The 26,916-nt window shown below is 59.8% G+C and overlaps 1 protein-coding gene across 3 annotated transcripts; it reads left to right on the top strand.

Moving 5' to 3' along the window:
* Window positions 1-3,735: 3,735 nt before the first annotated feature.
* SNAPC4 (small nuclear RNA activating complex polypeptide 4) lies at window positions 3,736-26,059 on the top strand. Of its 3 annotated transcripts, none has more exons than XM_027556745.1 (23): window positions 3,736-3,810; window positions 4,828-4,968; window positions 5,903-5,955; window positions 7,033-7,200; window positions 7,322-7,447; window positions 7,806-7,884; window positions 8,181-8,262; window positions 8,949-9,053; window positions 9,134-9,206; window positions 9,422-9,586; window positions 12,552-12,699; window positions 12,859-12,965; window positions 13,049-13,143; window positions 14,970-15,064; window positions 18,500-18,579; window positions 18,841-19,227; window positions 19,981-20,221; window positions 20,641-20,711; window positions 21,220-21,324; window positions 21,926-21,953; window positions 22,455-24,055; window positions 24,985-25,108; window positions 25,865-26,059. In XM_027556745.1, the coding sequence occupies exons 2-22, from the start codon at window positions 4,839-4,841 to the stop codon at window positions 25,099-25,101; spliced, it is 4,056 nt and encodes a 1,351-aa protein (XP_027412546.1). In that variant the 5' UTR covers window positions 3,736-3,810; window positions 4,828-4,838; the 3' UTR covers window positions 25,102-25,108; window positions 25,865-26,059. The 3 variants fall into 3 exon arrangements, with proteins under 3 accessions (XP_027412546.1, XP_027412544.1, XP_027412545.1); XM_027556743.1 differs by having other exon boundaries at window positions 25,459-26,056; XM_027556744.1 differs by lacking the exon at window positions 3,736-3,810 and adding an exon at window positions 3,893-3,917 and having other exon boundaries at window positions 25,459-26,056.
* Window positions 26,060-26,916: the final 857 nt, after the last annotated feature.

The following is a 26,916-nucleotide window of genomic DNA, read 5'->3' as shown; positions in this document are numbered from 1 at the left end:
TCACATGCAGTGTCCCTTTTTTCCCTGTTGAGCCTGCTCTTTATGTTTGAGAATCACACTGTCAGCCTTGTTCTAACAGGTGGTTTGTGCTGATAATGCAGCTTGTGGGGTTAGGGTTTGCCCACAACTGCCGCGGGGCCTGGCCACAGCGACCGCGGACTGTGGAGAGCTGTGGGCAGGGCGGGCTTATGTGTCTCGAGTGGGACCCACGAGTCCAGCGTTGGCGCGTTTGCCATCACTTCATCGGATTTTCAAGATGTTCACATTGCTAGGCCCTCTGATCTTAGCTCAGAAGTCTACGGTCTTCTGGCCCTAAGATACAGGGCCCCCTCTGGCCCCCTCTGACCTACATCTTACCCCCACCCACCACCTCTTGCTCCTGCCTGTTGGTGAAAAGTGGGCTCCCAGATCAGTTTTCAGAGCAGACTTCAAACCTGGAAGTCTAGCCGGAGAGTGTTAAGAGTGAGGGTCTCTTGCATGGGTACATGTGACGGCATGGGTGGCTCTATGCACAGCCCTGCAGAGGGCACTAGATCACCATCTTTGAGTTGCCTTCACCCACCGGCCCACAGGCCGGGCTGGCTGGGCAAGAGGCAGGGCGGCTTGAAGTGTTCCACAGTAAAAGAAGAAAAGAAAACCTCAGATGACAATTCACACTGGCTTGACTTTGTTGACCAGGTGTCTCTGCCTGTGGATCTGAACTCCGTGGGGGTCCAGACCTGGGCTATCACGTGGGTGCTGGGCGAGCAAGGGATGGACTGGCAGCTCTGCAGCCCCATCGCTGGCTCACCAGAAGGGCGTGGGCGCCCACCCATCCCGGGACTCTGGCCACGGGGAGGCAAATCCCAAAGAAAGGCAAGGCCAGAGGATGCTCAGACTACCACACAACTGCACTCATCTGACACAGTAGCAAAGTAATGCTCAAAATTCTCCAAGCCAGGCTTCAGCAGTACGTGAACCGTGAACTACCTGATCTTCAAGCTGGTTTTAGAAAAGGCAGAGGAACCAGAGATCAAATTGCCAACATCCTCTGGATCATGGAAAAAGCAAGAGAGTTCCAGAAAAACATCTATTTCTGCTTTATTGACTATGCCAAAGCCTTTGACTGTGTGGATCACAATAAACTTTGGAAAACTCTGAAAGAGATGGGAATACCAGACCACCTGACCTGCCTCTTGAGAAACCTATATGCAGGTCAGGAAGCAACAGTTAGAACTGGACATGGAACAACAGACTGGTTCCAAATAGGAAAAGCAGTACGTCAAGGCTGTATATTGTCACCCTGCTTATTTAACGTATATGCAGAGTACCTCATGAGAAACACTGGGCTAGAAGAAGCACAAGCTAGAATCAAGATTGCTGGGAGAAATATCAGTAACCTCAGATATGCAGATGACACCACCCTTATGGCAGAAAGGGAAGAGAAACTAAAAAGCCTCTTGATGAAAGCAAAAGAGGAGAGTGAAAAAGTTGGCTTAAAGCTCAACATTCAGCAAACTAAGATCATGGCATCTGGTCCCATCACTTCATGGCAAATAGATGGGGAAACAGTGGAAACTGTCAGATGCCGAGGTCCAGCCCCAGCTGATCCAGGGTATTCGAAGGAGAGACGGCCTAGGCGACTATTTATATGCTAATTAGAGATATAAAGAATAATAGAATGAGGATAGCTCAGTAGGAAAATTCAGTGGAGAAAAGAGGCTGAGTAGCTTGGTTTACGCGGGAGACCAATAAAACTTCAAGACAAGAAGTTTGCACCACTTACGTAGGCCGCAGGCGCCCTCTCGAATAGCGGAAGGTGCCTCACCCTAGACACGTTCTCGAGTGGGTCTTAGAAGCCCAGGCATAATTAGTAAGCGTGGTGGGTTCCGCGCTCCAGATGGAGACTCAGCTGGAAGTTAAAGGGAAGAATGACATGGGGAGACCAAGCATTGGTGAGCAAGGCCCGTAGCTTTATTTTTAACAGGGGCTTTTATACCCTAAGTTACACATAGAGGATAATAGGGGATGCAAAGTCAGCAGTCTTTGATTCTTATCAAAAACCAGGGTTTCTTTCCTGCAAATTTATCATATACAAATGGTTTAGGTGATTTACATCATCTTCTGGCCAGAAGGCCTACTAACATTTTATGACTCTTGACAAGGACTTGTCAACAAAGACTTATCTTCTCTAAGAGTAATTATTTTAAGGTTTAGCGCCATCTTCCAAAGATAAAATTGCATTCCTATAGGGCGGATGTGTAATGGGTTTACAACAAAGGAAAGAATTTATTACCTTAAGGGTCTAAAGTTACTAACACCAAGGCCACTACTTATTTTTTCTACATACCAACTATATTAATTAATACACATTCAAGGATACAATTCAGGGGATGTGAAAACTTGGCAACAAGCATTGGCTCATCAATGAAATCCTTTACTAGTTTATTCTGACAGTTTCTAACTCTCTGAGAGGTTCTAAGCTATTTGAATATCTTAAGCTTCCCGTGCCTCTCGAGGCTGGGAGACTGTAAACAATCGTATGCATAGCTGTAGGAGTCCGGGTAAACTTGTCAGGCGAGTTAGAGAGCCATCTGAGGGGTTTGGATTTAAACACTCCTAATTGCCCAGGAACTTTATTAATTGGAGCTGTAAGTTAACTCTTTGACAGAGAGAGCGAGATGGTGGTAGGGGACAGCCCCCAGTAAAGTCAGAGGTGAGAGCACAAAGCAATAAAGTAGGCAGACTCTGGTTTTTTTGGGGGTAGATGCTCGAGAATATCCGGGCGGACTCCTGAGGCTCGATCCCGCCTTTGCGTATGCTAAGCCTCCTTCCTCATGACCTTTGTCACGAGTGGAATGCCTCACCGGCTCCCAGCAGTCAGACTAATTTTAGGGGGCTCCAAAATCACTGCAGATGGTGACTGCAGCCATTAAATTAAAAGACGCTTATTCCTTGGAAGGAAAGTTATGAGCAACCTAGACAGCATATTAAAAAGCAGAGACATTACTTTGCCAAAAAGGTCCCTCTAGTCAAGGCTATGGTTTTTCCAGTGGTCATGTATGGATATGAGAGTTGGACTGTGAAGAAAGCTGAGCTCCGAAGAATTGATGCTTTTGAACTGTGGTGTTGGAGAAGACTCTTCAGAGTCCCTTGGACTGCAAGGAGATCCAACCAATCCATCCTAAAGGAGATCAGTCCTGCGTGTTCTTTGGAAGGACTGATGCTGGGGCTAAAACTCCAATACTTTGGCCACCTCATGCGAAGAGTTGACTCATTGGAAAACACCCTGATGCTGGGAGGGATTGGGGTCAGGAGGAGAAGGGAACGACAGAGGATGAGATGGCTGGATGGCATCACCGACTCGATGGACATGAGTTTGGGTAAACTCGGGAGCTGGTGATGGACAGGGAGGCCTGGCGTGCTGCGATTCATGTGATCGAAAAGAGTCGAACATGACCGAGAGACTGAACTGAACTGAACTGACGTGGCCATGGCCAGGACAGTCCTGAGCACTCGGCGGGTTTTCTCCTCGGTTCCTCTACCAAAACCCTGGAGACAACTCACGGAGAAACAGCACAGACAAGCTCGGGGGCGGCTGCAAGAGGTCCCACCCCCGGGAGCGTGACCAAGGCACCCGGGACCCCAGCCGAGTGCCGGCGGACGCGGGCAGTTCCAATGCTGGCCGCGCGGGGGCACCACCGGCCCGGCCCGAGAGCCCGATCCCAACGTGCCTTGCGTTTCCGTCGCGGCCTTGGAGGCGGGACTTCCGGCCCGCGGCGACGTAAGGAAGCGTGTGCGTGGAGGCTGAGGGGCCGGGTCCCAGTGCAGGTGAGGAGCGGGCAGGGGAGGGCCGGGAGGAGGAGCGACTCGGGAGAGCCCGGGGGCGGCGGGGGAGGAGCGGCGAGAGGCGGCATGCCGGCCGGCTGGGGAGCAGGGTACGCGCAGGGCCTTGTTATCGCCCGGGCCCCGTCGGGGGCGCGCGGGCCGGGCGGCCGGACTACGCCGCCCGTCCTGGAAGCCTCGTTCCCGCTGCCCGCGAGCTGGGGGCGTTCCGGGTGGCGGCGGCGGCCCTGTTTGCCGCTCTGGAGGCCCCCGATCGCCTGCACCGGGGGGGCGTTGCGGGGCGGCCACGGGTGGGAAGGGGCTTCTCCTGGGTGTTTTGGCCCCTAAGTCTGAGCCTGTGTTTCCCTGGCGTTCCCGCTGCCGCCGGTTTATTCTCCCACTTGTTTATTAGACGTCCCAGACTGTTGTTTCCAAAGGAAAAGAGGTACCTGTTCCTTTCTCAGAGGCTTGTTCAGGCTCAGTCCCGAAAGCCAGGTGTTGTGCTGGGGCTTCAGCAGGCCCTGCCCTCCCGGAGGGGGCTTCCACCCAAGGCTGTGGACCCTGCCCCCTGGTGGGTGTGTATTTTATTTGGTGCCCGATGCCCTCTGTGTCCAGCTCTGTGCTGGGGGGCGAGCGGATGCACCTCGGGGTTATGGGCCTCGTCCTTGTCCTCTAGTGACTTTGCCACCACACTTTGCTTTTGACGCACTGGGTTTTGTGGTGGGAAGACAGACCGGGCATCTGGGCGGTGTTGCTATCCATCACTGCCCTCCCGCAACCCCTGCCCCGGTGCTGGCTGCAGCCTCAGCGTGGCTGACAAGGCAAAGAGCAGGAGCTCACAGGGCCCTGGGGGTGACAGGTAGGCCCAAGGCTCCCCAGAGATACCGTCGTCACGCCTGGGCTTCTCGGAGCCCGGTGCCTGCTCTGGTCAGGCTTCTGCCGTCCCCCGCAGGGCCGAGCGTCTGAGGGGCAGGTGGGGTTCCCGCGTGCTCTGGGTTTCTGACATCTCAGGATGTGTTGCAGGCGGGGCTGTCATGGATGTGGATGCTGAGAGAGAGAGGATCTCCAGGGAGATCCAGCAGCTGGAGAGGATCTTGGATCCCTGCTGCTCGAGCGTCAGCATGGACGTCTCAGAGTCCAGTCTCAACTCGGATTCGGATGCAGGTCAGCACCCACACTCCTTGGTCAGAGCGGCCGTGTCTGCCCTTGGACCACGGTCAGCCACAGTGCGTCACACCGCTGGGTCTTTAGTCCGCTGGCCAGCATCACCATGCTCTCATCAGCCCCTGGCCCTGCGGGCATGCATGAGCACCCTGCCTCTTGGGGCCGCAGGCTGTCCTGGGAGGGGGGCCCTGCTCTCCTTCTCAGGATCGGAAGGCTGCTGGCCTCAGCCCCCCGGCTTGAACAGTCTGCCACCGCTGAGACCCCTTGGATCTCTTCCTGGTGCTCAGGCAGCTGCCCTCTGTCGGAGGCCCCCGCTGCCAGGGCTCCCCTTCTGCCCACCCCATGTGCTCCCCTGGGCCCCGAGCACCCCTCCCGGCAGCTCTGGCCTGAGGTCTGCCTGCACAGACCGAGCCATCCAGGGCCCAGCCTCCCATCCCTCAGGCTCAGGGGCGGCCCTCAGGCTGAGCCTGTCACGGTTCCCAGCTACACGGGCCTTCTCTCACCTGATCCTGGGCCTCTGTGCGTGGCCCCCCTCCCCGCTCTGACCAGCTCCAGTTCCCCAAGGACAGAGCTGTCTCGCGTGAAGCCTGCCCTGGCTGTCCCTACAGTTCCTGTTTGCTCCATGCCTGGGGAAGCCCCACGTTAGGCTGACATCTTGTCTTTCTGGCTCATCCTACCCTCAGCCCAGTGCCCACTGCACATAGAAGGCTGTGCTCAGCCCCCGGGCATAGGCAGGGGGTGGGGGAGGTCCACGCAGCGTGCATCCCACCCCAGGCCTCTTGTCCCCTGTGGACCTCCTCGCTTCAGCTCCCCCCCCCCCGCCGCCCCCTGGTCTGTGGCTGCACTGGCCGGTTGGTTTCAGCACCTGTGGGGTGCATCACCAGCTGCTGCGTCCAGCGCTGGGCACCAACACCGTGTGCTTGCATTCCTGCAGATTCGCTGCCCGACGAGGACTTGGACTCGGACGCTGCTGGCCCACTGCTCTCGGTAACCTGCGGCCTCAGGTGGTCGTGCTCGCTAAAGTGGACACACCACCCTTCCAGTGGGTCTGGGGAGGGGGTGCTTGGAACTCACCTTGGCTCTTCTGCATTATTAAAGTCTCACGGATGTTGTCAGTCAAGAGAGAAGGGGTGTCATCAGAAGTACACACGTCCCTAGAGATAACCGTCATCACAGCTGGGCGTTCACTCCTCTCGCCTTCTCTTAGCTCCTGCCGGCCGCACTGACCTCAGCCAGACATGACTCGGGGGAGGCTGAGCGTGCTGCCTGGTCCTGCCCCGTAGTCACTGCTCCATGCGTCGGGGGCAGTGGCAGCCCCGGTCGGTGCGCGCGCGCTGGAGCCGAGAGCAGCAGCTGGGAGCAGAGGGAGCACTCGGGCCTGCCGCTCCGTGCCTGCCGTCTGTGCATCTTGTGATTTTCTGTTAGTTTGGGAAATTTTTATAATTGCTTTTTGTTTTTCCACTAAGTCGATAGACATGGATTTGCTTCCTCTTTGTAGTAGCTGGGTGGTGCCCTGATACGGACTTACTGTAGTTCCGCAGCCTTCAGACGCGCCACCTTGAGGTGGCCGTTTGGCTCAGCTTGGTTTCAGTCTTGCCGGCGCCGTGGGGCCCACGTTCCCACTCCCTGCGTCTGCCAGCAAACCTGTTGTACAGCGAGTCCGAGTTTCTCGGGAGTTTTTACTGTCGACGGTGAAAATTGCTGATTTCCTCATTCTCTCACCTGAGGTGTATTCTTAGAGATGGCGTATGAATCGGCTTTTTTAATCATTTTCTTTCTTTGTTTAAATTTATTCATTTTTAATTGAAAGGTAATTGTTTTACAATATCGCGTTGGTTCCCATCACACATCAGCGTGTATCAGCCATACATATCAGCCATACACATGAGCCTCCTTCCCACCTCCCGTCTAAATTGGTCCGTTGTAAACTAGGAGATGTGTCCGGGCGCTGTGTGGTCCACGGTCAGGGTGGCGTGTCACCGGCCCAGCGGCCAGACCGCAGCTCACCTGCAGCCCTGCGTGTGCGCGTGTCTCCCTCACCTGCAGTTCCCCGCTTGTCTCCAGGAGGAAGAGAGGTGGGGTGAAGCCAGCAACGATGAGGACGACCCCAAGGAGAAGGCGCTCCCTGAAGACCCGGAGACCTGCCTGCAGCTGAACATGGTCTACCAAGAGGTGGTCCGGGAGAAGCTGGCGGAGGTCAGCCTGCTGCTGGCCCAGAACCGGGAGCAGCAGGTCAGGCGGGCCTGGCCCGGGAGGCGCTGCTGCCCGGCCCCGGGGCACCGGGCCCTGGGTCCCGTCCTCCAGGGGAGCCGCTGCTGGCCGACCCACCAGCGGCCCTGTGTGTCTGCTGCAGGAGGAAGTCATGGGCGACCTTGTGGGCGTCAAGGGCCCCAAGGTGAAGGACGACAGGAACCCGCCCCCAAACCTGTACCTCGGACACTTCATGAAGCCCTACTTCAGGGACAGGGTCACGGGAGTGGTGAGTGGCCCGCGCGCTGCTCGCGTCCCCGCGACCTGCCGTGGGCATCGGGACTTCCTCAAATTCTCAGGAGCGTGTTCCCCGGCCTTGCTGAACTGGAACCCTGCCAGCCCCAGGAGGGAGCGGCAGGCCTGTGTCCTTGGGAGGGAGCAGGTGGCTTCGGCCCACGGACAGGCGGCGCTGAGTCCTCCCCGCGGGGGCAGCCCCCTGGCCCTGCTGCAGGTGGGGTCCAGAGCCGCTCCCCAGGCCGTGCTCTAGGGCCGGGCGTCCACGCACGCTGGGGGCCAGGGTCCTGAGTCCCGGCGGAGAGCATGCTTGGCTCTGCCCACAGAGTGATCCGCCTGCCATTCTCCGACAGGGGCCTCCTGCCAACGAGGACACGCGGGAGAAGGCTGCCCAGGGCATCAAGGCTTTCACGGAGCTCCTGGTGACCAAGTGTACGAGCCCCGCCCCAGGAGTCCGCCTTGACCGCTGGCCTGGCCCACCTGAGGGCCTGCCCTTCCCCACTGAGTGGGGTCACGGGGTTGGTTCGTGGGGGACAGACCGGGCCTCCCCGGGCTCGCTCTGTGCTCTCCCACCTCATCCCTGCTCCGGGGTGTGTGCTGGGGGCGAGTCCCGGGCGGCCTCCCGCACGGTCACTTCCTTGCCACGGGCTGGACAGGGTGGGCTGGGGGGTCGTCGCTGACAGGGTGTGACCCTGAGTTACCCCGTCCGCATCCTCATCTCTCTGCAGGGAAGACCTGGGAAAAGGTCCTGCTCAGGAAGTCGGTGGTGAGCGACCGCCTGCAGCGGCTGCTCCAGCCCAAGTTGCTCAAGTGAGTGCGGAGGCTCCCTGCCCTGGGGCGAGGCCCGGGCGGGCTGGTGGCTCCGTGGCCAGAGGCCTTGCCCGCGTCCCTCCGCTGCAGCAGGAGCAGCACAGCTCCTGGCCTCTCCCTTGGGGGGGGTGTGTGAGGGCCAGCCCGTCCTCCGTGAGCCGTCGGCCTGGATTGGGCTGCGCTGAGAAAGAGAACTGTTGGCAAGACGGGCGTCCCACGTGTGCTGACGGGGTGGGATCTCCTGACCACGCTGCAGCACCTGGGGTCAGGCCAGCGGTCCCTAGGGCCGCCTCCCGGCTCGAGTGGGTCCGGGCTTGTTTTGGGGCAGTGGGGTCACGCCTCGGGTCCTGCTCGGCTTGTCCTGGAGGTGGTTGTCTCTGAGGGTCAGCACGTTTGGAGATCGGACGACGTGCCGGGTGCCAGTCGTGTCTCCTGTGTGAGCACCGCCGTGTGCACTGCCCGCGTGCCCGTCACAACAGCTGCACACAGGGCTGCGGCTTTCTCTCCGGGTGTTTGGTGGGGAGGGTCAGCCTTTAGAGCCTGTGCTCCCCACAGCCGTGCCGCGTGGTGTGCTGGCAGGAGACCAGCCCCGCGGGTGCCTGCCCAGATCCGTGGAAACACCAGGCCAGCTGGCCGCGGGCACAGCATCGCCGTCGGTCCCACAGGCGCCTTTCCCTGCCTTTCAGGCTGGAGTACTTGCAGCAGAAGCAGAGCAGGGCCACAAGCGAGCTGGAGAAGCAGATCCTGGAGAAGCAGGCCAGGGAAGCGGAGAAGGAGGTGCAGGACATCAAGTGAGCGGTCCTGCCGGGGTGGGCATGGTCTGTGGGGAGCTGAGGGCTGGCATGACCCCGTGCCCCCGCCCTCTCTGCAGTCAGCTCCCGGAGGAGGCCTTGCTGGGCGACAGGCTGGACAGCCACGACTGGGACAAGATCTCCAACGTCAACGTGAGTCCCAGTGGCCAGGGCGGGGTCAGCACCGGTCATTGAGGCCACGACCTGCGTGGCCACTAGGCCTGCTGGGACTCCCTTTGGTCACACGCAGGTCCAGCAGCATGGATCGCTTTGGGGGCTTCCCCGCCGGCACTTCCCGGCAGCCTGGACAGAGACCGCACTCCCCGCGGCCCACTCCCACACAGACAGGTCTGTTTGTCTGTCTGCAGTTTGAGGGAGGCCGCAGCACGGAGGAGATCCGCAAGTTCTGGCAGAACCACGAGCACCCGAGCATCAACAAGCAGGAGTGGAGCGAACAGGAGGTGGCCCAGCTGAAGGCCGTCGCAGCCAAGCACGGCCACCTGGACTGGCAGAGTATCGCCGAGGAGCTGGGGGTGAGGGTCACGCTGCGTCCAGGGCCCGCCCTTGCAGCCGCCAGAGGGTCTGCTCGGGCCACTCGGGAGGGCGGCTGGAGGGTCGGCTCGGGCCACTCGGGAGGGCGGCTGGAGGGTCTGCTCGGGCCACTCGGGAGGGCGGCTGGAGGGGTCGGCTCGGGCCACTCGGGAGGGCAGCTGGAGGAGGTCAGAGGTTGCTTGGACCACACCACCTCCCACGGATGCCCTCCTGAGCAGCCTCGGTGTCCTGCCTGCTTGGTCCCTTTCCCGAGCCTCAGCTCCTGCTCTGGACCGTGCTCTGGTGGTCTGGGAAGACTCTTTACCTGGTTCCTTTGGGTTTTGTTCTTTCTCATCTCCTAAGGCAGGGACTGAGTTCTCACTCACCTCTGTCTTTAATGAAGATGGTGTTTGAGGTCCAGTTTTCTGAGAACAGCGTGGTACAAAATGTCTCTTTTTTATTGGTTTTGGAGTGACTATGGTTTTCATTGCTGCTTTGGATCTTAAATTATGTAGAAGTATGTTGTATCATTTTTAAACAGTGAGGTTTCTTAGAAAGCCTTTTATTCTTCAGTTTGAATTTTATGGCAGTTTTAAAATTTATTCTCGTTTTATTTATTTTTTTGGCCACTTCACGTAGCATGCAGGATCTTAGCTCCCCAGCCAGGGGTCAGACCTGCATCCTCTGCAGTGGAAGTGTGGAATCTTAACCACCAGACCCCCAAGGAAGTCCCTAAAATCTCCTCTTTTTAATTTCTCACTTTTGTGACCAAGTGCATGGTTACAGCAAACTCAGCTAAACTTAGCAAAGCCATTTAAAAACCAAAGTGCGTCCTTTGTCCTGAATCTAGGAGTCTGTGAAAGCCTGTTAAGTAGAGTTTGTTACATCTGTGAATTGTGCTCTGAAATAGTTGTGTTCATGCGACTAGGCTGGAACCTGGCCTAACAGTGCAGACAAGTCCTTCTGCCTTGTGTCTCTGTCTTGCGATTGCATTTAGATGCTGTGCAACTTAGTACGCACTCTTTTACTTACTTGGTAAATGATGCTCTAAAAAGTCATTTTATGCCCTGAGTCCTAATGACTGGACCACCAGAGAGTTCTTCCCTTGTCTCTACTTCCTCAGTCTGTCTCTTTTATTATTCATTTGATTCTGGCTGTGTTGGGTCTTCGTCACTGCGTGTGGGCTTTCTCGAGGTGCAGTGCGAGGGCTTCTCGTTGCAGCGGCTTCTCTTGCAGAGACGGGCTCTAGGGCACACGGGCATCAGTGGTGTGGCACACGGGCTTCATTGCTCCAAGGCATGTGGGATCTCCCCGGATCAGGGACCGAACCCATGTCTCCTGCATTGACAGGCGGATTCTTTATCACGGAGCCACCAGGGAAGCCCAGTATTTTTAAGACTGTGTTTTTGTTTTGTCTTGGCTGCACTGTGAGGCTTGTGGGATCTTAGTTCCCTGGCTAGGGATCGAACCCATGCTCCCTCCAGTGGAAGCGCGGCGTCTTAACCACCGGACCACCAGGGGATGCCCAAGGCTGGTTTTTTTTTTTTTTTAAAGCTGTTTTAGGTTCACAGCAAAGCCTGAGAGGAAGACACAGGGCTTACTCACACACCCTTTGCCTCCACATGGACACAGCCTCCCCTGTTATGAGCATCACTCACAAGATGGAGATTTTTTTTTTTCTTTTTTACCAGAGATAGATCTACGCTGACTCGTCGTGGTTCTCATCGATACGCATTTAAGGTTCCTGCATGTCTTTTCGTGGCTTGACGGTTCTCTTCTTGTTCACGCCAATTAACATTCCATTGTCTAGATGGGCGAGAGTTTTCCATTAACCTACCGAAGGGCATCCTGGGTGCGCTTACAAGACTTGTCAATTATGGGTAAAACTGCCAGTAACACCCACATGCAGGTTTCTGGGTGGAGGGACGTTTTCCTCCCTTTGGATAAATACCTGGGAGCACAGCCGCTGGGCCACGCGGTGCGGACGCGCTCAGCTTATGAGAAAGCAGCTGGCTGTCTCCCACAGCGGCTGCGCCGCCCCGCGTCCCCCTCGTCTGGTGCGTAAGGGTTCTGCATCTCGGCTGCTTTTGCAGTGTCTTGGGTTAACCTGCGTCTTCCTGGACGACTGTCCAGGGCACTTGTCCCCACGCACCTATCTGCCTTCCGTATGTCGCCCTTGGTGCGGCGTCTCCTGAGGTCTTGGCCTGACTTTTGGTCAGGCTGTTCACGTTCTGATGCTAAGTCATGCGTGTGCTCTGTGACTCAGGTAACCGTCCGTGTCACATGTGCCTTTTGCGGTTATCTGCTCCCAGTCTGGGACTTGTCTTCTGATTCTCTTGCCACTGTCTTTTTAACTTTGGTGAAGTCCAGCTTAGGAGTTCTTCATTTTACAGATCCTGCTTTTGATGTCTCAAAAGACATCGCCAACCCCTGTGCTCTGTAACCAGAGAGCTTTCTCTGGGAGAGAAGACACGTCACGTCACCGCAGGGGGCTCGTGGAAAACCGCTTTTCCACAGATGAGTGAGGGGGAGGACATGCACAGAAATGTTTACAGTGGGCCCCGGGGGTCTGTGAGCTCAGCTGGAAGCTGGGGGGCCTTTACCTCGGAGCTCTCCCTGAGAGGGCGTCCCTGGACACAGGCGCCACCCCAGGGACTCTCCAGCACCACCCTGACACGTGCATCTCTCAGCCACCGCTGAGGGGGGCTTCAGAGGGGGTGCCTAAGGGCCGCGGCCCGGCCTGTAGTGCAGGACGCTTCGCCGCAGTCCTGGCGAAGCAGAGGCCTCCCTTGGGAATTTGTGCTTGCGGTGATTTTGGTGTCACATCAGGGAGGCGACGTTTGTGGGCACACTTCGATGAGCTGATGTCAAGGGCCCTCTTCAGTGGCCCTGGGCCTTCTGTCGGGGTGCCCTCCGCCGGTCCCCCAGGGCGGCCTGGTCAGCCCCTGCCCCGCTCTGGCCCTGCAGACGCACCGCAGCGCCTTCCAGTGCCTGCAGAGGTACCAGCAGCACAACCCGGCCCTGAAGCGCAGGGAGTGGACGGAGGAGGAGGACCGCATGCTCACGCGGCTCGTGCAGGCCATGCGAGTTGGCAGCCACATCCCCTACCGGAGGAGTGAGTCCCACGCCTGCCGGGCAGGGCCCTGGTCCACTTGAGGGGGCGGGGGCGGTGCTGTGACGTCCGGGCCACCTGCGGTCAGTTCTCTGTGGTCAGCGTGGCTCCTCTCTGGGGGACCCAGGAAGCACGGCACCAACCAGCCCCCTCTGTCCGCAGTTGTCTACTACATGGAGGGGCGGGACTCCATGCAGCTCATCTACCGCTGGACCAAGAGCCTGGACCCCAGCCTGAGGAAGGGGCTCTGGGCCCCAGAGGAGGACGCGGTGTGTCTGGGGCCTGGGGCCTGGAGTTCGGGCTGGACTGGGCTGGGCAGGTTGTGACCGGCTCTGCTCCTGTCTCCCTGCAGAAGTTGCTTCAAGCAGTTGCCAAGTATGGGGAGCAGGATTGGTTTAAAATCCGGGAAGAGGTGCCAGGTAGGAGCGATGCCCAGTGCCGAGATCGGTGAGTGGGACAGCTCTGGGCAGAGGAAGGCTTGCTGGGGTTGCTTCCAGGTGGGCCACCAGGTGGGTAGGGAGACTGGCCCAGGGTGGCCTGCTGGCGTGGGAAGAGGGTGTGGCCTTGGGGGCAGGGAGGATGCGGATGGACCCGCTCAGGAAGCAGGGTCGCTTCTTTTTGAAGCCAGACGTGTGCACGGGCTCCACTGGACATCCTTTGAGATCCCCTGGTGGCAGTTTCCCTGAGTTTTTTTTTAAGCAGTATTATTCATAATTCACGTAGAAACCATTCATTTAAAGTAGGTAGTTCTGTAGGTTTGGGTGTATTTCTTGAGCTGTGTAGCCATCATCACAATTCTAGAACATTTTGATCACCCCACAAAAGAAACACTATTCCCTACAGAAAAAAAAAAAAAAATTCAAGAATGGACCAAAGAGACTTCCCTGGTGGTCCGGTGGGTGAGACTGTGCTCCCAGTGCCGAGGGCCCGGGTCCCTTCCCTGGCCAGGGAGCTTGATCCTACGGACCACAACTGAGACCCAGCGCAGCCAAATAAAGAAATAAATATTAGGGGAAAACAAGGCACAATGGGCTTGAACGCACGTTTCTCCAAAAGACGCATAAATGGCCTTGAGCACGTGAAGAGCGCCGGCGTGGTCATTACGGAAATACAGGTCAGCGCCACCGCAGGGTGCCGCTTCACGCACTTCAAGATGGCGCATGTTTTATAAAAATGGGAAATAAGTGTCGGAGGGGATGCAGAGAAATCAGAACCCTTGTACACTCTTGGTGGGATTGAAACAGGGCAGCCGCTGTGGAAAAGAGTTCAGGGATTCCTAAAAAGATAAACGGAGAATTACTGTATTATCTTGGAGAAGGAACTGGCAACCCACTCCAGTATTCTTGCCTGGAGAATCCCACGGACAGAGGAGCCTGACGGGCTGCAGTCCATGGGGTCACGAAGAGTCAGGCACGACTGAAGCAACTTAGCACAGCATGTTGTCTAGCAATTCCACCCTGTACCCAAAAAATGGAAATCAGGGACTCAGACATTGTCCACCCCTGTTCATAGCAGCGCTGGGCACAGCAACCAAAAGGTGGAAACGAGCCACGTGTCCATCAGCAGATGAGCAGATAAACAGGCTCGATGCTGACGCTGCATGGACACTGAGCGGGGCTCTCGCGCGTGCCACGCCGGGACTGAACCTCGGAGGCCGCGTGGCTGTGCGTGCTCGCTCTTCTCAGCGGTGCCTACGAGTGAAGTCACGGGGTCATGTGGGGATTCGGTTTAACCTTCCGAGGAGTGACCATTTTCCAGAGTGGCTGCACCACCTTCAGGGCATCCCCACCAGCAGAGTAGGAGGGTCTTCGCGTCCTCACCGGCTCACACTTCATTTTTGATTCAAGCCACCCTAGCGGTGTGAGGCGGGATCTCTGCAGTTCCGATCTGCTTTTCCCAAAGGGTGTTGATGTCGAGCGCCTTTCTCGTGTGTTATTTGGCCATTTCTGTGTCTTCTCTGGAGAAATAGCTATTTCTGTCCTTTGCCCATTTTTAAACTTGAGTTATGAGGGTGCTTGGTATATTCCAGGAACAAGTCTCAACAGACACATGATCTGCGGACCCCCTCTTCTAATCTCTGGGTTGTCTTTCACTTTCTTGAAAGTGACCTTTGAAACACAGAAGTTTGTAACTTCGTGCAAGTCCAGTGTGCCTGTGTTTTCCTTCTGGTGCCTGTGCTCTGGGTGTCGTGGCTTAGAAATGGCTGCAGGCGCCAGGACAGCGGCAGGAGCGCGTTAGCTTCTAAAGTCCCTTTGTTTTTATGTCGCCTTCAGATATCTCAGAAGGTTACATTTCAGCTTGAAAAAGGGACGATGGAATTCCAAAGAAGTGAAGAAGTTAATTGAATTGATAGAAAAATACGGCGTTGGTAAGCCCGGACTCCCGTGTTTGCGTACCGTTCACTCACGTGGTGGTGGTAACGTTTGCCCGTGTCATGAAGTGACCCTGCGTCTGGTGACCGCCCGTCCCGCACACAGTCACCATAACTTACTGACCGCGTTCCCCACGTGGTGTGTCACATGCCGGGGCTGATGTAATTCTGTAATCGGAGGTCTTGCCTCTTAGTGCCCGGCGCTTGCGCTGTCCCCTGCCCGCCCTGCCCCGTGGCAGCTGCCCGCCCTCCCCCGTGGCACCTGCCCACCCTGCTCCGTGGCAGCTGCCCACTGCTGCTCCATGCGCCCACTTTCTGCTTGTTTGGTGTGCTCTGTTTTTCGTATTCCACGTGCAACTGAGGTCATACTTTCTCTGTCTGACTTACTTCACTGGGCATCACACATTCTAGATCCATCCATGTTGTTGCAAATGGGAAGATTTTTTTTTCTTTCATGACTGAGGAATATTTCATTGTGTATATGCGGAATATATGTTACTTATTTTTCTTCGTCCATTCATCTACCAGTGGACACTTAAGTTGCTTCCATGTATTATTGTAAATAATACTGTTGTGGACGTTGGTATATTAACTCCTCTTCAAATGTTTTGGAAAAGTCACGCAGTCATCTGGTCCTGGACTGTTGTTTGTTTATAGAGTTTTATTATTATTATTATTGATTTAGTTTTCTTCCTGGTAATCAGTCTGTTCATAGATTTTATTTCTTCCTGACTCGGTCTTCAGCTCAGTTCAGTTCAGTCGCTCAGTCGTGTCCGACTCTTTGTGACCCCATGAATCGCAGCATGCCAGGCCTCCCCTGTCCATCACTAACTCCCGGACTTCACTTAGACTCACGTCCTTCGAGTCAGTGATGCCATCCAGCCATCTCATCCTCTGTCGTCCCCTTCTCCTCCTGCCCCCAATCCCTCCCAGCATCAGAGTCTTTTCCAATGAGTCAGTTCTTCACATGAGGTGGCCAAAGTACTGGAGTTTCAGCTTTAGCATCATTCCTTCCAAAGAAATCCCAGGGCTGATCTCCTTCAGAATGGACTGGTTGGATCTCCTTGCAGTCCAAGGGACTCTCAAGAGTCTTCTCCAACACCACAGTTCAAAAGCATCAATTCTTCGGCACTCAGCCTTCTTCACAGTCCAACTCTCACATCCATACATGACCACAGGAAAAACCATAGCCTTGACTAGACGGACCTTTGTTGGCAAAGTAATGTCTCTGCTTTTTAATATGCTGTCTAGATTGGTCATAACTTTTCCTTCCAAGGAGTAAGCGTCTTTTAATTTCATGGCTGCAGTCACCATCGGCAGTGATTTTGGAGCCCCAAAAAATAAAGTCTGACACTGTTTCCACTGTTTCCCCATCTATTTCCCATGAAGTGATGGGACTGGATGCCATGATCTTCGTTTTCTGAATGTTGAGTTTTAAGCCAACTTTTTCACTCTCCTCTTTCACCTTCATCAAGAGGCTTTTTAGTTCCTCTTCACTTTCTGCCATAAGGGTGGTGTCATCTGCATATCTGAGGTTATTAATATTTCTCCCGACAATCTTGATTCCAGCTTGTGTTTCTACTCAGTCTTAGGTGAGTACTTTTCTAGGCGTTTATCCATTTCATCTGGATTGTCTAGTTTTTTTTGGAAATACAGTGTTTTGTAATGATCTTACCTTGCTATTTAGTCACTCAGTTGTGTCCAACTCTCTGCGACCCCATGGACTGTAGCCCACCAGGCTCCTCCGTCCATGGGATTCTCCAGGCAAGAATACTGGAGTGGGTTACCACTTCCTTCAGGGGATCTTCTTGACCCCTCGGATTGATCCCACCTCTCCTGTGTTGCAGGCAGGTTCTTTACCGCTGAGCCACCCAGGAAGCTCATGATGGTCTTACACGAGCCTTCACATTTCTGTGGTGGTAACTTCTTTCCATTTCTGACTTTAGTGATTTGGGCCTTCTCTTTTTCTTGATGAGTCTGGCTAAAGATTTGTCAATTTCGTTTATCTTTTCAAAGAAGCAGCGCTTAGTCATTGAGTTTTTTTAATCTCTAAAGTCACTTTTTGTATCTGCTTTGGCCGTGCTGGGTCCCCGCTGCTGCGTGGGCTCCTCTAGCTGCAGCAAGCGGGGTCCCCGCTGCTGTGTGGGCTCTCCTCTAGCTGTGGCGAGTGGGATCCCCACTGCTGCGTGGGCTCTCCTTTAGCTGTGGCGAGCGGGATCCCTGCTGCTGCGTGGGCTCTCCTCTAGCTGTGGCGAGCGGGGATCCCCACTGCCACGTGGGCTCTTCTAGCTGTGGTGAGCGGGGCGTCCCAGGTCGCCGTGCGCAGGCCTATCGCTGGGGTGGCTTCTCTTGCTGTGGGGCACGGGCCTCAGTAGCTGCGGTGCGTGGCCTCAGAAGTTACAGCTCCCAGGCTCTGGAGCACAGGCTCCGCAGTTGTGGCACGCAGGCTCCGTGGCACATGGGGTCTTCCCAGACTGAGGATTGAATCCGTGTTCCCTGCATTGGAAGGCGGATTCTTAACCTCTGGACCACCTGGGCAGCGCCTGTGTGTATCTCTTCATTCCATCTGGTCTAGCATGTTGTTTAAGGCAGTGTTTCCTTATTGATTTTTTGTCCAGATGGTCTGTCCATGGATGTAAGCGGGATGGTAACACCCCCTACTGCGCCATGTTACCGGCAACTTCATTTTGCCCAGTCCTCTTTGTTTATTCCTAAGCATTAGATCAGTTAGGTCTCCCAGTCTTGGCGAAGTGACCTTGTATAGGAGCTGTCCTCTGGGCCCAGCAGCACAGTCTTCTCTGGTCACCAGAGTGCTGTGCTCTGGGCGTGCCCCTGTGTGGGGTGTCTGGCAGGGTTGACTGCTGAGGTGCTGGCGGGCAGGGCTGGGCCTTGGTTTACTGGGCTGCAAGGCTGCGCCTGGCGCAGTGGCTCTGGGTCTGCTACAGGGCAGGGCAGAGTTCCCCTGGGGTTGCCAGCACACCCGGGGTGCGGGTGGGTTGGTGTGGGACTCCTGCCAGCCGCTGGTGGACAGGGCCATGCTTCTGGAGCTAGGAGGCTAGACAGAGAGTTCCAGAAGGGCACCCACCCGCCCTGGTGTTACCACGGCAGACTCAGCCCGCCCCAGCTTGCCATCCCACCCGCACGGTGTGGAAGAAAAGGCCAGATAACCTGAAACATCTGCCTTAGAAGCCTGGGCACACAGCTATTCCAGGGCCAGTCCACGGAAACTGGGGTAGCTCTTGAGTTATGGTTGTGCGTTTGCTAGAACCTCCCCTCGGGGAGTCAGATGCCGGCTTGTCATCACCTGCGCGGGCTGGGGAGCCCGATGCAGCCTGCGGAGGAGCTGCCAGTACGCTGCAGAGTGGAGACTTCGGACCAGTGTTGTCGAAGCCCGCCTGTAAGAAGTAACATCGTGTTGTTTTGCTCTCGTAGGTCACTGGGCAAAAATAGCCTCTGAACTACCCCATCGGTCAGGCTCCCAGTGCCTGAGCAAATGGAAGATCATGGTCAGGGTGAGGCTTTACTAAAAGTTGCCCCCCAACTCCCCGCAGACGGGTAGCGTCTCCCCAGGCAGGACGAGGGGACAGCAGCTGGTGGGGCAGGAAGGAGGGACATCTGGTCCGGCCTTGGTGTCTCTGCTTCCGGGCACCCGAGCACAGAGAGACCTGGCCTCTTGCGGGGCGGGGGGGTCCAGCCCCGCCCCTGGCTCCCTGCAGGCGCCCCTGCTGAAGGCCTGCCCCCAGCTCCCCCTCACTGAAGCCCTCCCTTCACAGCAGCGGCAGCGGGCCCGCCGCAGGGCGCGCTGGAGCCCCAGCAGTGGAAGCAGCAGCAACAGCAGCTGGGAGGACTCAGAGCCTGAGGAGGCCCCGAAGGATGTCCCGGAGGAGGCCCCGGCGGGCGGCCCGGAGCCGCTGCCAGCTCAGTACGCCGTGCCGGACATGGACTTGTGGGTGCCCGCCCGGCAGAGCACAGAGGAGCTGCGGGGAGCAGTCGCCGGGGGCTGCCCACGCCCTCCCGAGGGCCCTGACACAGCCCAGGCCACAGCCCCGGCCCCCACAGGGCAGCTGGCTTCCAGGAGCCGGAGCGCCGACCCGAGGACTGTCGGGTGCCTGTGCCCAGCCACCGCTCACCGCTGGAGCTCCGAGGGGCTGCTGGGCAAGGTGGGTTCAGGGTGCAGCACACCCCTGCCCGGGGGTCACCGGGGCTGCGCCCAGTGGCGGCAGCGGCCTGGGTGTGGGGCAGAGGCCTCCCCATTGCACGTCACGGCGCCCGCTCCTGGCCCCTTCCCTGAGAGCTGCCCTGGACAGCTGCTGACTCCCTGGAGGCTGGCCCCCTCCGTCTCCCCAGCTTGCTCGCTTTCTCTCTTTTTTTTTTTTGCCCCATTCACAGCCTGTGGGATCCTGGTTCCCAGGAGTTGAGTCCGGGCTCGAGCTGTGAGAGCGCAGAGTCCTCACCCCAGGCCCTGCCAGGGAATCCTCCAACTCATTGGCCCTCAGCGCCCCAGGACAGAGCTGTTGGATGGCCTTAGGGACACACCGCCCTCCTCTGAGGCCACCTTACTGCAGGGGCCGTTTTCCTAGCAGCCTGGGTGCAGGGTGCTGTGTGTGCCCAATGGCAGCCAGCTTCGCGGGGGGTGGCTGTTCAGGGCACCCCTGGGGACGGGGCCGTGGGTGCTCGGGACAGGCCTAGCTGCTGGTGCCAGCCGCAGCGCCCCAGGCCGCCAGGACCATCCTGACCCCTGCCACCCGCCTGTCTCCCCTCCCTGCCCCTCCCTGCCCCTCCTGGCCTGGGTGTCCCCCCGCCCTCTGGCTCCCGGCGTAGAGTAGAGGAGTAGAGGACAGTGCGGGCAGGCACATGGCAGCCCCACAGCAGAGCCCAGCCCGCATGCCAGAGGCCTTTCTCTCCCCAAGCAGGAGAGGCTGAGGCAGCCTCACCCGCCTGGCTCAGCCCCAGGGCTTAGCCCTGGCGGCGGCAGCAGGGACGAGGCCAGGCCCCGCGTGCAGCCACAGTGGGCCAGGACCGCGCAGCGGCGCCAGGGACACGCCCTGCAGAGGAGGCTCCTGGAGCACAAGCTTCTGACGGCCGTGAGCCCATGGGTGGGAGAGGTCGACCTGCTGTGCGCTCGCCCGAGGCCCGCCATGCGGCCACGTCGAGGTACTGCCCGGGGTGCCGGGGGCAGAGGCAGGGGGCCGGGCACCTGCCCTGGGGCCACGAGGGGGAGGAGAGGAAGGGGGCGGGGGACCTACAGGCATACCTGCCTGCCTGGGAGGGAGGGGCAGGGCCCATGCACGCAGTGTCAACCTGCAGGGGTTGCTTCCGCCTCCTCCTCTGTCTCGCTCAGCACGTGGCAGCTGGCTCTGGAAGGGGCCCGAGGCTCACCCTGGCATTCCCAGTGCGCAGGCGCCCACGGGCGGGGCATACGCTCCAGGGGGCGGGAGTCTCGGGCTCAGGAGCACCCGTCCCTGGCTGCCGCCAGCCTGTCCTCAGGGCCCTCAGCCCCTTTCTGGTTGAGTGCAGCGGCCGCTGGTGTGCTGTCTCCAGGCGGCTCTATTCACGTGTCCGTGTCCCTGCAGCTGATGGTATCAGGAGACAGCTCCAGGGCGCCCACCTGGCCAGCACCCCAGTGTTTGCCCTCCTCATTCAGGTGAGAAGCCCCCAAACACAGCTTTCTTCTCTTGTTCTTTACTTTTTGGTGGAGTTCTGAAGCCTGTGGTGGATTCACGTCTCCAGGTCCAGGCTTTTTAAGGCTGTGAATCCTTGAAAGTGGTCCTTCCGAGGCCCGTGACTCTCAGCAGTCGAGTCAACGAGGGAGGGGCAGCCTTGGGGTGTCCGTGCCACCATCCCTGTGTGGGAGGGCCTGGGACTGAGGGGACAAAGGTCCTGGACATCCCACAGGGCTGGGCCAGGGCAGGGGGTGGGCAGCAGGCAGCCTGGAGGACCCAAGTCCAGGCTGGGCGGGAGCCACACGGCCATGGCCTCCGGGACTGTGCAGCCGGGCCAGGCCCCCCAGGTGTCAGTCTGCTCTGCGAGAGCCGCTGTGATCAACACTGGCCTGAGTCCCTCCATGGACAGCCTCGTGGGGCGGGGAGCCTCAGGACGGCGGGAGGGGCCTCCTGTCACGTGGTGTCAGCCGTGTGCCCTGCACCCCTCAGCTGTTCCAGATTGACGTGACTGGCTGCATGGAGGTGGTTCGAGAGAGGAAGGCCTGGCCGCCCGCCCTGCTCCAGGCTGGTGCCGGGGACCCGCTGCCCCTGCAGGTGAGGACTGAGTGAGTGCCTGGGTCCCCAGGTGCCCGCCACCCTTCCCTCCCATGCAGTGGGGGAGTGAGGCATTCCCAGGTCCCCGGAGGCTGGGCCAACGCCCGAGAGCAGCCCATGCCCATTGCTGAGAGAGTCTGCCAGTCTCCAGGGTGGGCCTGGCAAGTCCAGGGGGTGCAGGGCTCCACGGGCACTCAGGCTCGCCTGGCTCCATGGCATGTCTCTCCCTGGTGCCATACTGCCCCTGGGTAGGGGGGTGGGGGGGGCCATTAGGTGCGTGCTGCCCTGGGCACTGCCATCCTTGGGCCAGGTCCCTGAGCTTGGTCACTGCTGGAGGAAACAACAGCAGAGCATTGCTGGCCGGAGGAGCAAGCGCGGTGCTGTGGTGCCCCGTCCAGGCCTGGGGCCCCCTGCCCTCCCGCCTAAGCAGCTGGACCCCCTGCCTCTCCTTGACCCCACCGACGCGCGTGCTCCCAAGGATGCCTTGGCGTGGCCTCGCGGGACGAGGGGCCGGGCAGCCCTGCGTGTGGGGGCTAGAGGCGGCCTCGGGCGGCGTGGGGGTTGCCCTGAGGCTCTGACACCGCTCTGCTTTCTCTTCCAGGAACCCTCGAGTGCCCACAGTGCCCCAGGTACCGCTCGCCTGCCCCTCCCTTTGGGTGGTGTATGTCTAGACCTGTTCCAGGCTTTACGTTCCAGCGCCTCGTGGCGGGGGTCTCTGAATCCCACCTTGGGGTGGCCTGGCTGGCATGAGCAGTCAGCCTTTCCCAGCCTGCCGGGAGCAGGGGCCCCCTCTGGGCCCAGGCGTCGGGCGCAGCCTCTCCTTGCCTGTCCCCACGCCGGCAGGATCGGGCAGCGGTCCCGGGTCCTGGGAGGTGACCGCGGAGGGCAGGGTGACGGTGCCGGCAGTCCTCATGTGAGGGTGTTGGAGGCGCAGGTCATCAGGGCCTTTCCGCCGGGCCCGCCCTGGATGGGGCAGAGCATGGGAGCGAGGGGCGGTCTGGGGTGTGCAGGCAGATCGACAGCCCTCAGCCCGGATGCAGCCCCAGCAGCCGCCCCCGCCCCGCAGGCCCTTCCCTGGGACACAGGGCCCGTCGCCAGACGCGCTTCAGCATGCCTTCCGTCCTCCCCAGGCTGCCTCACCCAGAGTGTGCCAGCCCAAGGGGCTGCAAAGCAGAGCACCTGCCCTGAGGGAGGCAGAGGGCCGCAGGCCTGCTGCACAGCATCCATGCCACGGGCAGCCGCCCCGGCTCCATGCAGACCCCGGCCCAAGCCCAAGACCGTGTCTGAGCTGCTTCGGGAGAAGCGGCTGCGGGAGGCCCGAGCCCGGAGGGCCGCGCAGGGCCCCGCCGTCCTCTCGGCCCGGGTGCTGGTCTCCACGCCCATGGTCCTCCAGCCGCTGGCCCCCCCAGGCGCCTCCGTCTCCAGAGTCGTGCTGTCTGGGCCTGGAGGCCCTCCAGTGACCAGTTCCAGTGTTTCGGGCCCCTGGGCACCAGTCAAGAATGAGAGAGCCCCGACTCTGCACGCCTTTGCCCTCAGCCCGGCCACCTCCAGGGCCCCTGGCCAGGTTCCTGCGAGCTGCCCGCTGAGTGCTCTTGGACAGTCTCAGGCCCCTGCCACGTCCCGGAAACAGGGCCTGCCTGAGGCGCCCCCGCTTCTGCCCGCAGCCCCTAGCCCCGTCCAGCTGCCTGTCCAGCCCCTCAGCCTGACGCCAGCCCTGGGCATGCCCGCGGCAGCCAGCACCCCTCTGCCCGTCACCTGGGTCCTCACGGCACAGGGGCTGCTCCCTGTACCCCTGCAGGCCATGGTGAGCCTGCCACCGCCGACAGGGGCTCCTGACCCCACGCAGCTATCAGTGATTCTGCCACCCTCGCCCACTGCGACTCCAGCCAGCCGGGGCCCCAGGCTCCCTGAGCAGAGCCGTCCTGGGCCACTGGCAGCCAGCACAGACTTGGAGCCAGAGCCTCCCTGCAGGACGGAGCCCTTGAGCAAGAGCCCCACAGAGGTGGCTGAGGCCTGTGGCCTCGCAGAACTCACCTCCCATGAGGAGGAGGCCCTGGTGTCTGGGGAGACATCTGCACCCAGGACTCCCTCCCAGGACACACCCCTGGCCCACCACCCAGCAACTGGACCCCCCAGCTCCAGCCCGCAGCCCCTGCACGGGGCCCCAGGGGCTGCCTCAGGGCCCAGGGAGCCCCAACCTCTGGACCTGGAGGAGCCCCAACCTCTGGACCTGGAGGAGCCCCTGCTGCCCTGGCTCGGGCTGGAGAACGGACCCCTGGACTTGAGCCTCCTCTCCCAGGAGAGCGAGGTAGCCACGCAGGAGTGGCTGAGGGGGCAGCAAGGGGTGCCTGTGCCCGCCCTGGGGAGCCAGCTGGCCTACCAGCCGCCCACGCTGTGCAGCCTGCGGGCGCTGTCCGGCCTCCTGCTGCGCAAGAAGGACTTGGAGCATGGGGCCGCGGTCCTGGCACCGGGTGGGCCGGCCGGCGCCCTGCAGGCCTCGCTGGGGCGGGTGCGCGAGCGGCTTCACGACAGCCCGGCCTACCTGCTTCTGCGGGCACGCTTCCTGGCTGCCTTTACCCTGCCCGCGCTCCTGGCCACCCTATCCCCCCGTGGCGTCCCCACCACCCTATCAGCAAGCACTGGGCCTGACCCCGAGACGGACAGTGACGACTTTGACCCAGAGGAGCCGGAGCTCACCGACAGCGACGGGCAGCCCGGGGACCCTGCCCAGGTAGGCTGTAGTGGGCACAGAGCCCTCGCCCACCCAGAGCAGGAGAAAGTCACAGCGCGAGGTGGCGGCTGATCTCAGGAGGAAGAGGCCATGCCACGCCGCCCATCACTTGTGGACTCCGGGCAGCAGGAACCTCACCGCCAGCATGGTGGGGTGAGGGGCCCACCGCCCCGGCCTGTGCCAGCAGGCAGTGGCCTGTGCCCATTCCCCCTGCTGCACACGCACGCCCCACCTGTGTTTTGGGGAGGTCAGTCCACGTGCCCATTTCGGCATGCCCACGTCTGCAGTCTTCTCAGCTGCAGAAGCCGGGCTGCTTTTGTTTCCAGACTAGAACCCAGATACAGACACAGGAAAGGGTCCCCTGCTACTGTGCGCCCAGGGAGTCCCTGGTCCCCTCAGGACACGGAGGGTCCTCGGGTCCCTTGCAGGCATTGATCCTCCCAGAGAACCCCCAGGAGCAGCCCGTCCTCATCATGTGGGGGTGACCACAGCAGTGAGGCTCGCTGCTGGATTTGTGGCCCCCCATGCCCCCCGCAGCTCGGCCCAGCCCACTTCCCTTCCCAGGGGCACGGCCTTAAGAGTCCGCAGGGTCTTCCAGGCTGAAGCAAAGGGCAAGCTCTGCTGGCCCCTGGATACTGAGGGTAGGAGAGCCGCTGTCCCCAGCAGCATGGGCAGCTTCCCTCAGGCCCTGCCCCCTGGCTCAGCTGGGGGAACTGTGGTATAGCAGGCTGGCTCTCGGGGGGCTTCTCAGCAGGGATCGGAGTCCCCAAGTGAAGGAGGGGTCAGCAGAAAGTCAGCCCCACGTGGCCCCAGGAAGACAGCGCCTCCCGTCCAGCCCCAGTGAGGGGACACACTCGAGGAGCTGCCCGCTCCTCGCTGCCTGTCCCTCCGGGCTGGAGGGTCACTCTCATCCTCTGCCTGGACTTCAGGGAGCCCCGGACCCCAGCCAGGGCTCTGCCCCCTCCTGCCCAGACAGCCCTGACAACCTGGACGTGCTGCAGACACGGCGCTCGAGGCACGTCCGCAAGCGGCAGCGGCTACAGTGACCGCGGGGTGAGTGCCCGGGTGTCCCCAGCTCCCCTTGGCTACGGTGCTGTCGTGAGGGGTCGGGCGTGGCACATGGGCCTCCCCTCGCTCACTCCCCTCCCCGGCTCTGCACCCCCGCCTTTGCTGCTGCCCTGAGGCCGGCCCCCCTGTGCCCCGGGGTCTTGGCACTGCCAGCTGTCTGCCTGGCCCTGTCCTCTTCCCATCTGTGAGGCCTGTCCCTCCCTCCATCCGGCTCTGCTTGGTGATCCATTCCTCAGACGCCCTCCCCGACAGCAGCCCCATCCTGAGGCCCAGCCATCCTCGTGGTGCCTGTCCTTCCCTGACGTTCATTCGTGTGGGTCCATTATCTCCCCCAGGACGTGAGCCCTTCAGGCAGGTGTAGGGTACCCCGTGACCAAGTAGGCACAGCCTGGTGGGTCTTCAAGAACTGAGACTCGAGCCCAAGAGGATATTCGCAGAAGCAAGAACTGCAGCCTCTGAGCAGCGTGGACATGTGCGGGAGGTCCTTGGTCCTGGAGTGGACAGACAAGGGTGGCACACGGGGCCCTGGGTGGGTGGGGACTGCAGAGGGGCCGCCTGCACTGGGCCCGCTCAGGCTCCAGGGTGTGTCCTCCACGTGGCCCCTCCACAGACTGCAGGCGGGCAGCACTCCTCGCTCCTCCCCGCCCGGCCCCCCAGGGCAGCACTGTGCCTCGGCCTTGCCGGCCGTGGGGCCCAGCTGGGGTCGGAGCACCCTGTCACGAGGGTCCTCGTACGTTCTAGGACTGCTCAGAGCTGGCCAGCCGATGCAGCTGACAGGCAGGGGGGCCCATGCTGGACTCAGGCGAGCCCACCCAGGAGGGGGGCTCCGCCAGCAGTGAGCGCGTCGTCCTGGCTCGGCTGGTCCCCAAGGGCACCCAGAATGTTGGAAGAAATAAAGAAATGTCCTGTTTGTAATTAAAAGCAATCCATGGACTCCTTATGGTCTCGTCCAGTTCTGCACATGCTGGCACTTAGCCAGCTGGGCTCCGAGGTCCACGGAACAGAACCCCTGCCCCCAGGGCCTCTGGGGCCTGGGATGGGGGAGCAACAGGTCTTCCTGCTCCTGGCTCCAGGCAGAGGGCAGCCCCTACCTACCCAGGGGCTCGGGGCTCTCCTGGTGCCACCGTGGGCAGGGCAAGCCCACTTCCTCCGCCATCCAGACCACACAGGCGGGTCCCAGAACCTGTGGCTGCCCGGCTGCCCACAGGCCCCCCCCGGCAGCCTGCACGGTGGCCACGGGCCAGCACTCCTGTGATTTCGTGCAGGCATTTCTTTGGCAGGAGCTTTGCGCCCCTCTCTGCTTCTCCGTCTGAAGGAGCTCGGGTTTGGGGGTCTGGTTATACCCTCCAAGGCTCTGGTTTCTCCCAGGGGCTCTGTTCTCACACACTGCTTCCTTTTGCGTTCACTTATCACGGGAGGTTCCCACGCAGAGGAACGGGGCCCCTGCCCCCCAGACAGCAGTCCCCGGGGTCACCTGACTCCCTTTCCTCCACGCCCAGACCCCACCGGTCGCGCAGCCACGGGCTGACTCGCCCGCCCAGGCGTGTGCATTGGTGCCTGGTCCTCAAGTCACCAATTCCACTTTTCCTTGTGACTTCCTCTGACCTGGGGGTTAAGACGTTTGTTATTTGATTCCCAGATACTTAACTTTCAAGCACACTGTGAGGAAGGTCCCTCCACAGCCCCGCTGCACAAAGTGAGAGCTGTGGCTCAGCGAGGGCCTGGGCCCGGCGTCCTGCCTGCCACCGGTGTGCAGGGCCAGGGCGCAGCTCACTCCTCTCCTGCACCGGGAG

Source organism: Bos indicus x Bos taurus, chromosome 11 (genome assembly GCF_003369695.1).
Source record: "Bos indicus x Bos taurus breed Angus x Brahman F1 hybrid chromosome 11, Bos_hybrid_MaternalHap_v2.0, whole genome shotgun sequence".
In the NCBI taxonomy this organism is placed as follows: Eukaryota; Metazoa; Chordata; class Mammalia; order Artiodactyla; family Bovidae; genus Bos; species Bos indicus x Bos taurus.
Note: the sequence above shows the minus strand (reverse complement) of the source record. Positions and strands in the feature narration are given on the sequence as shown.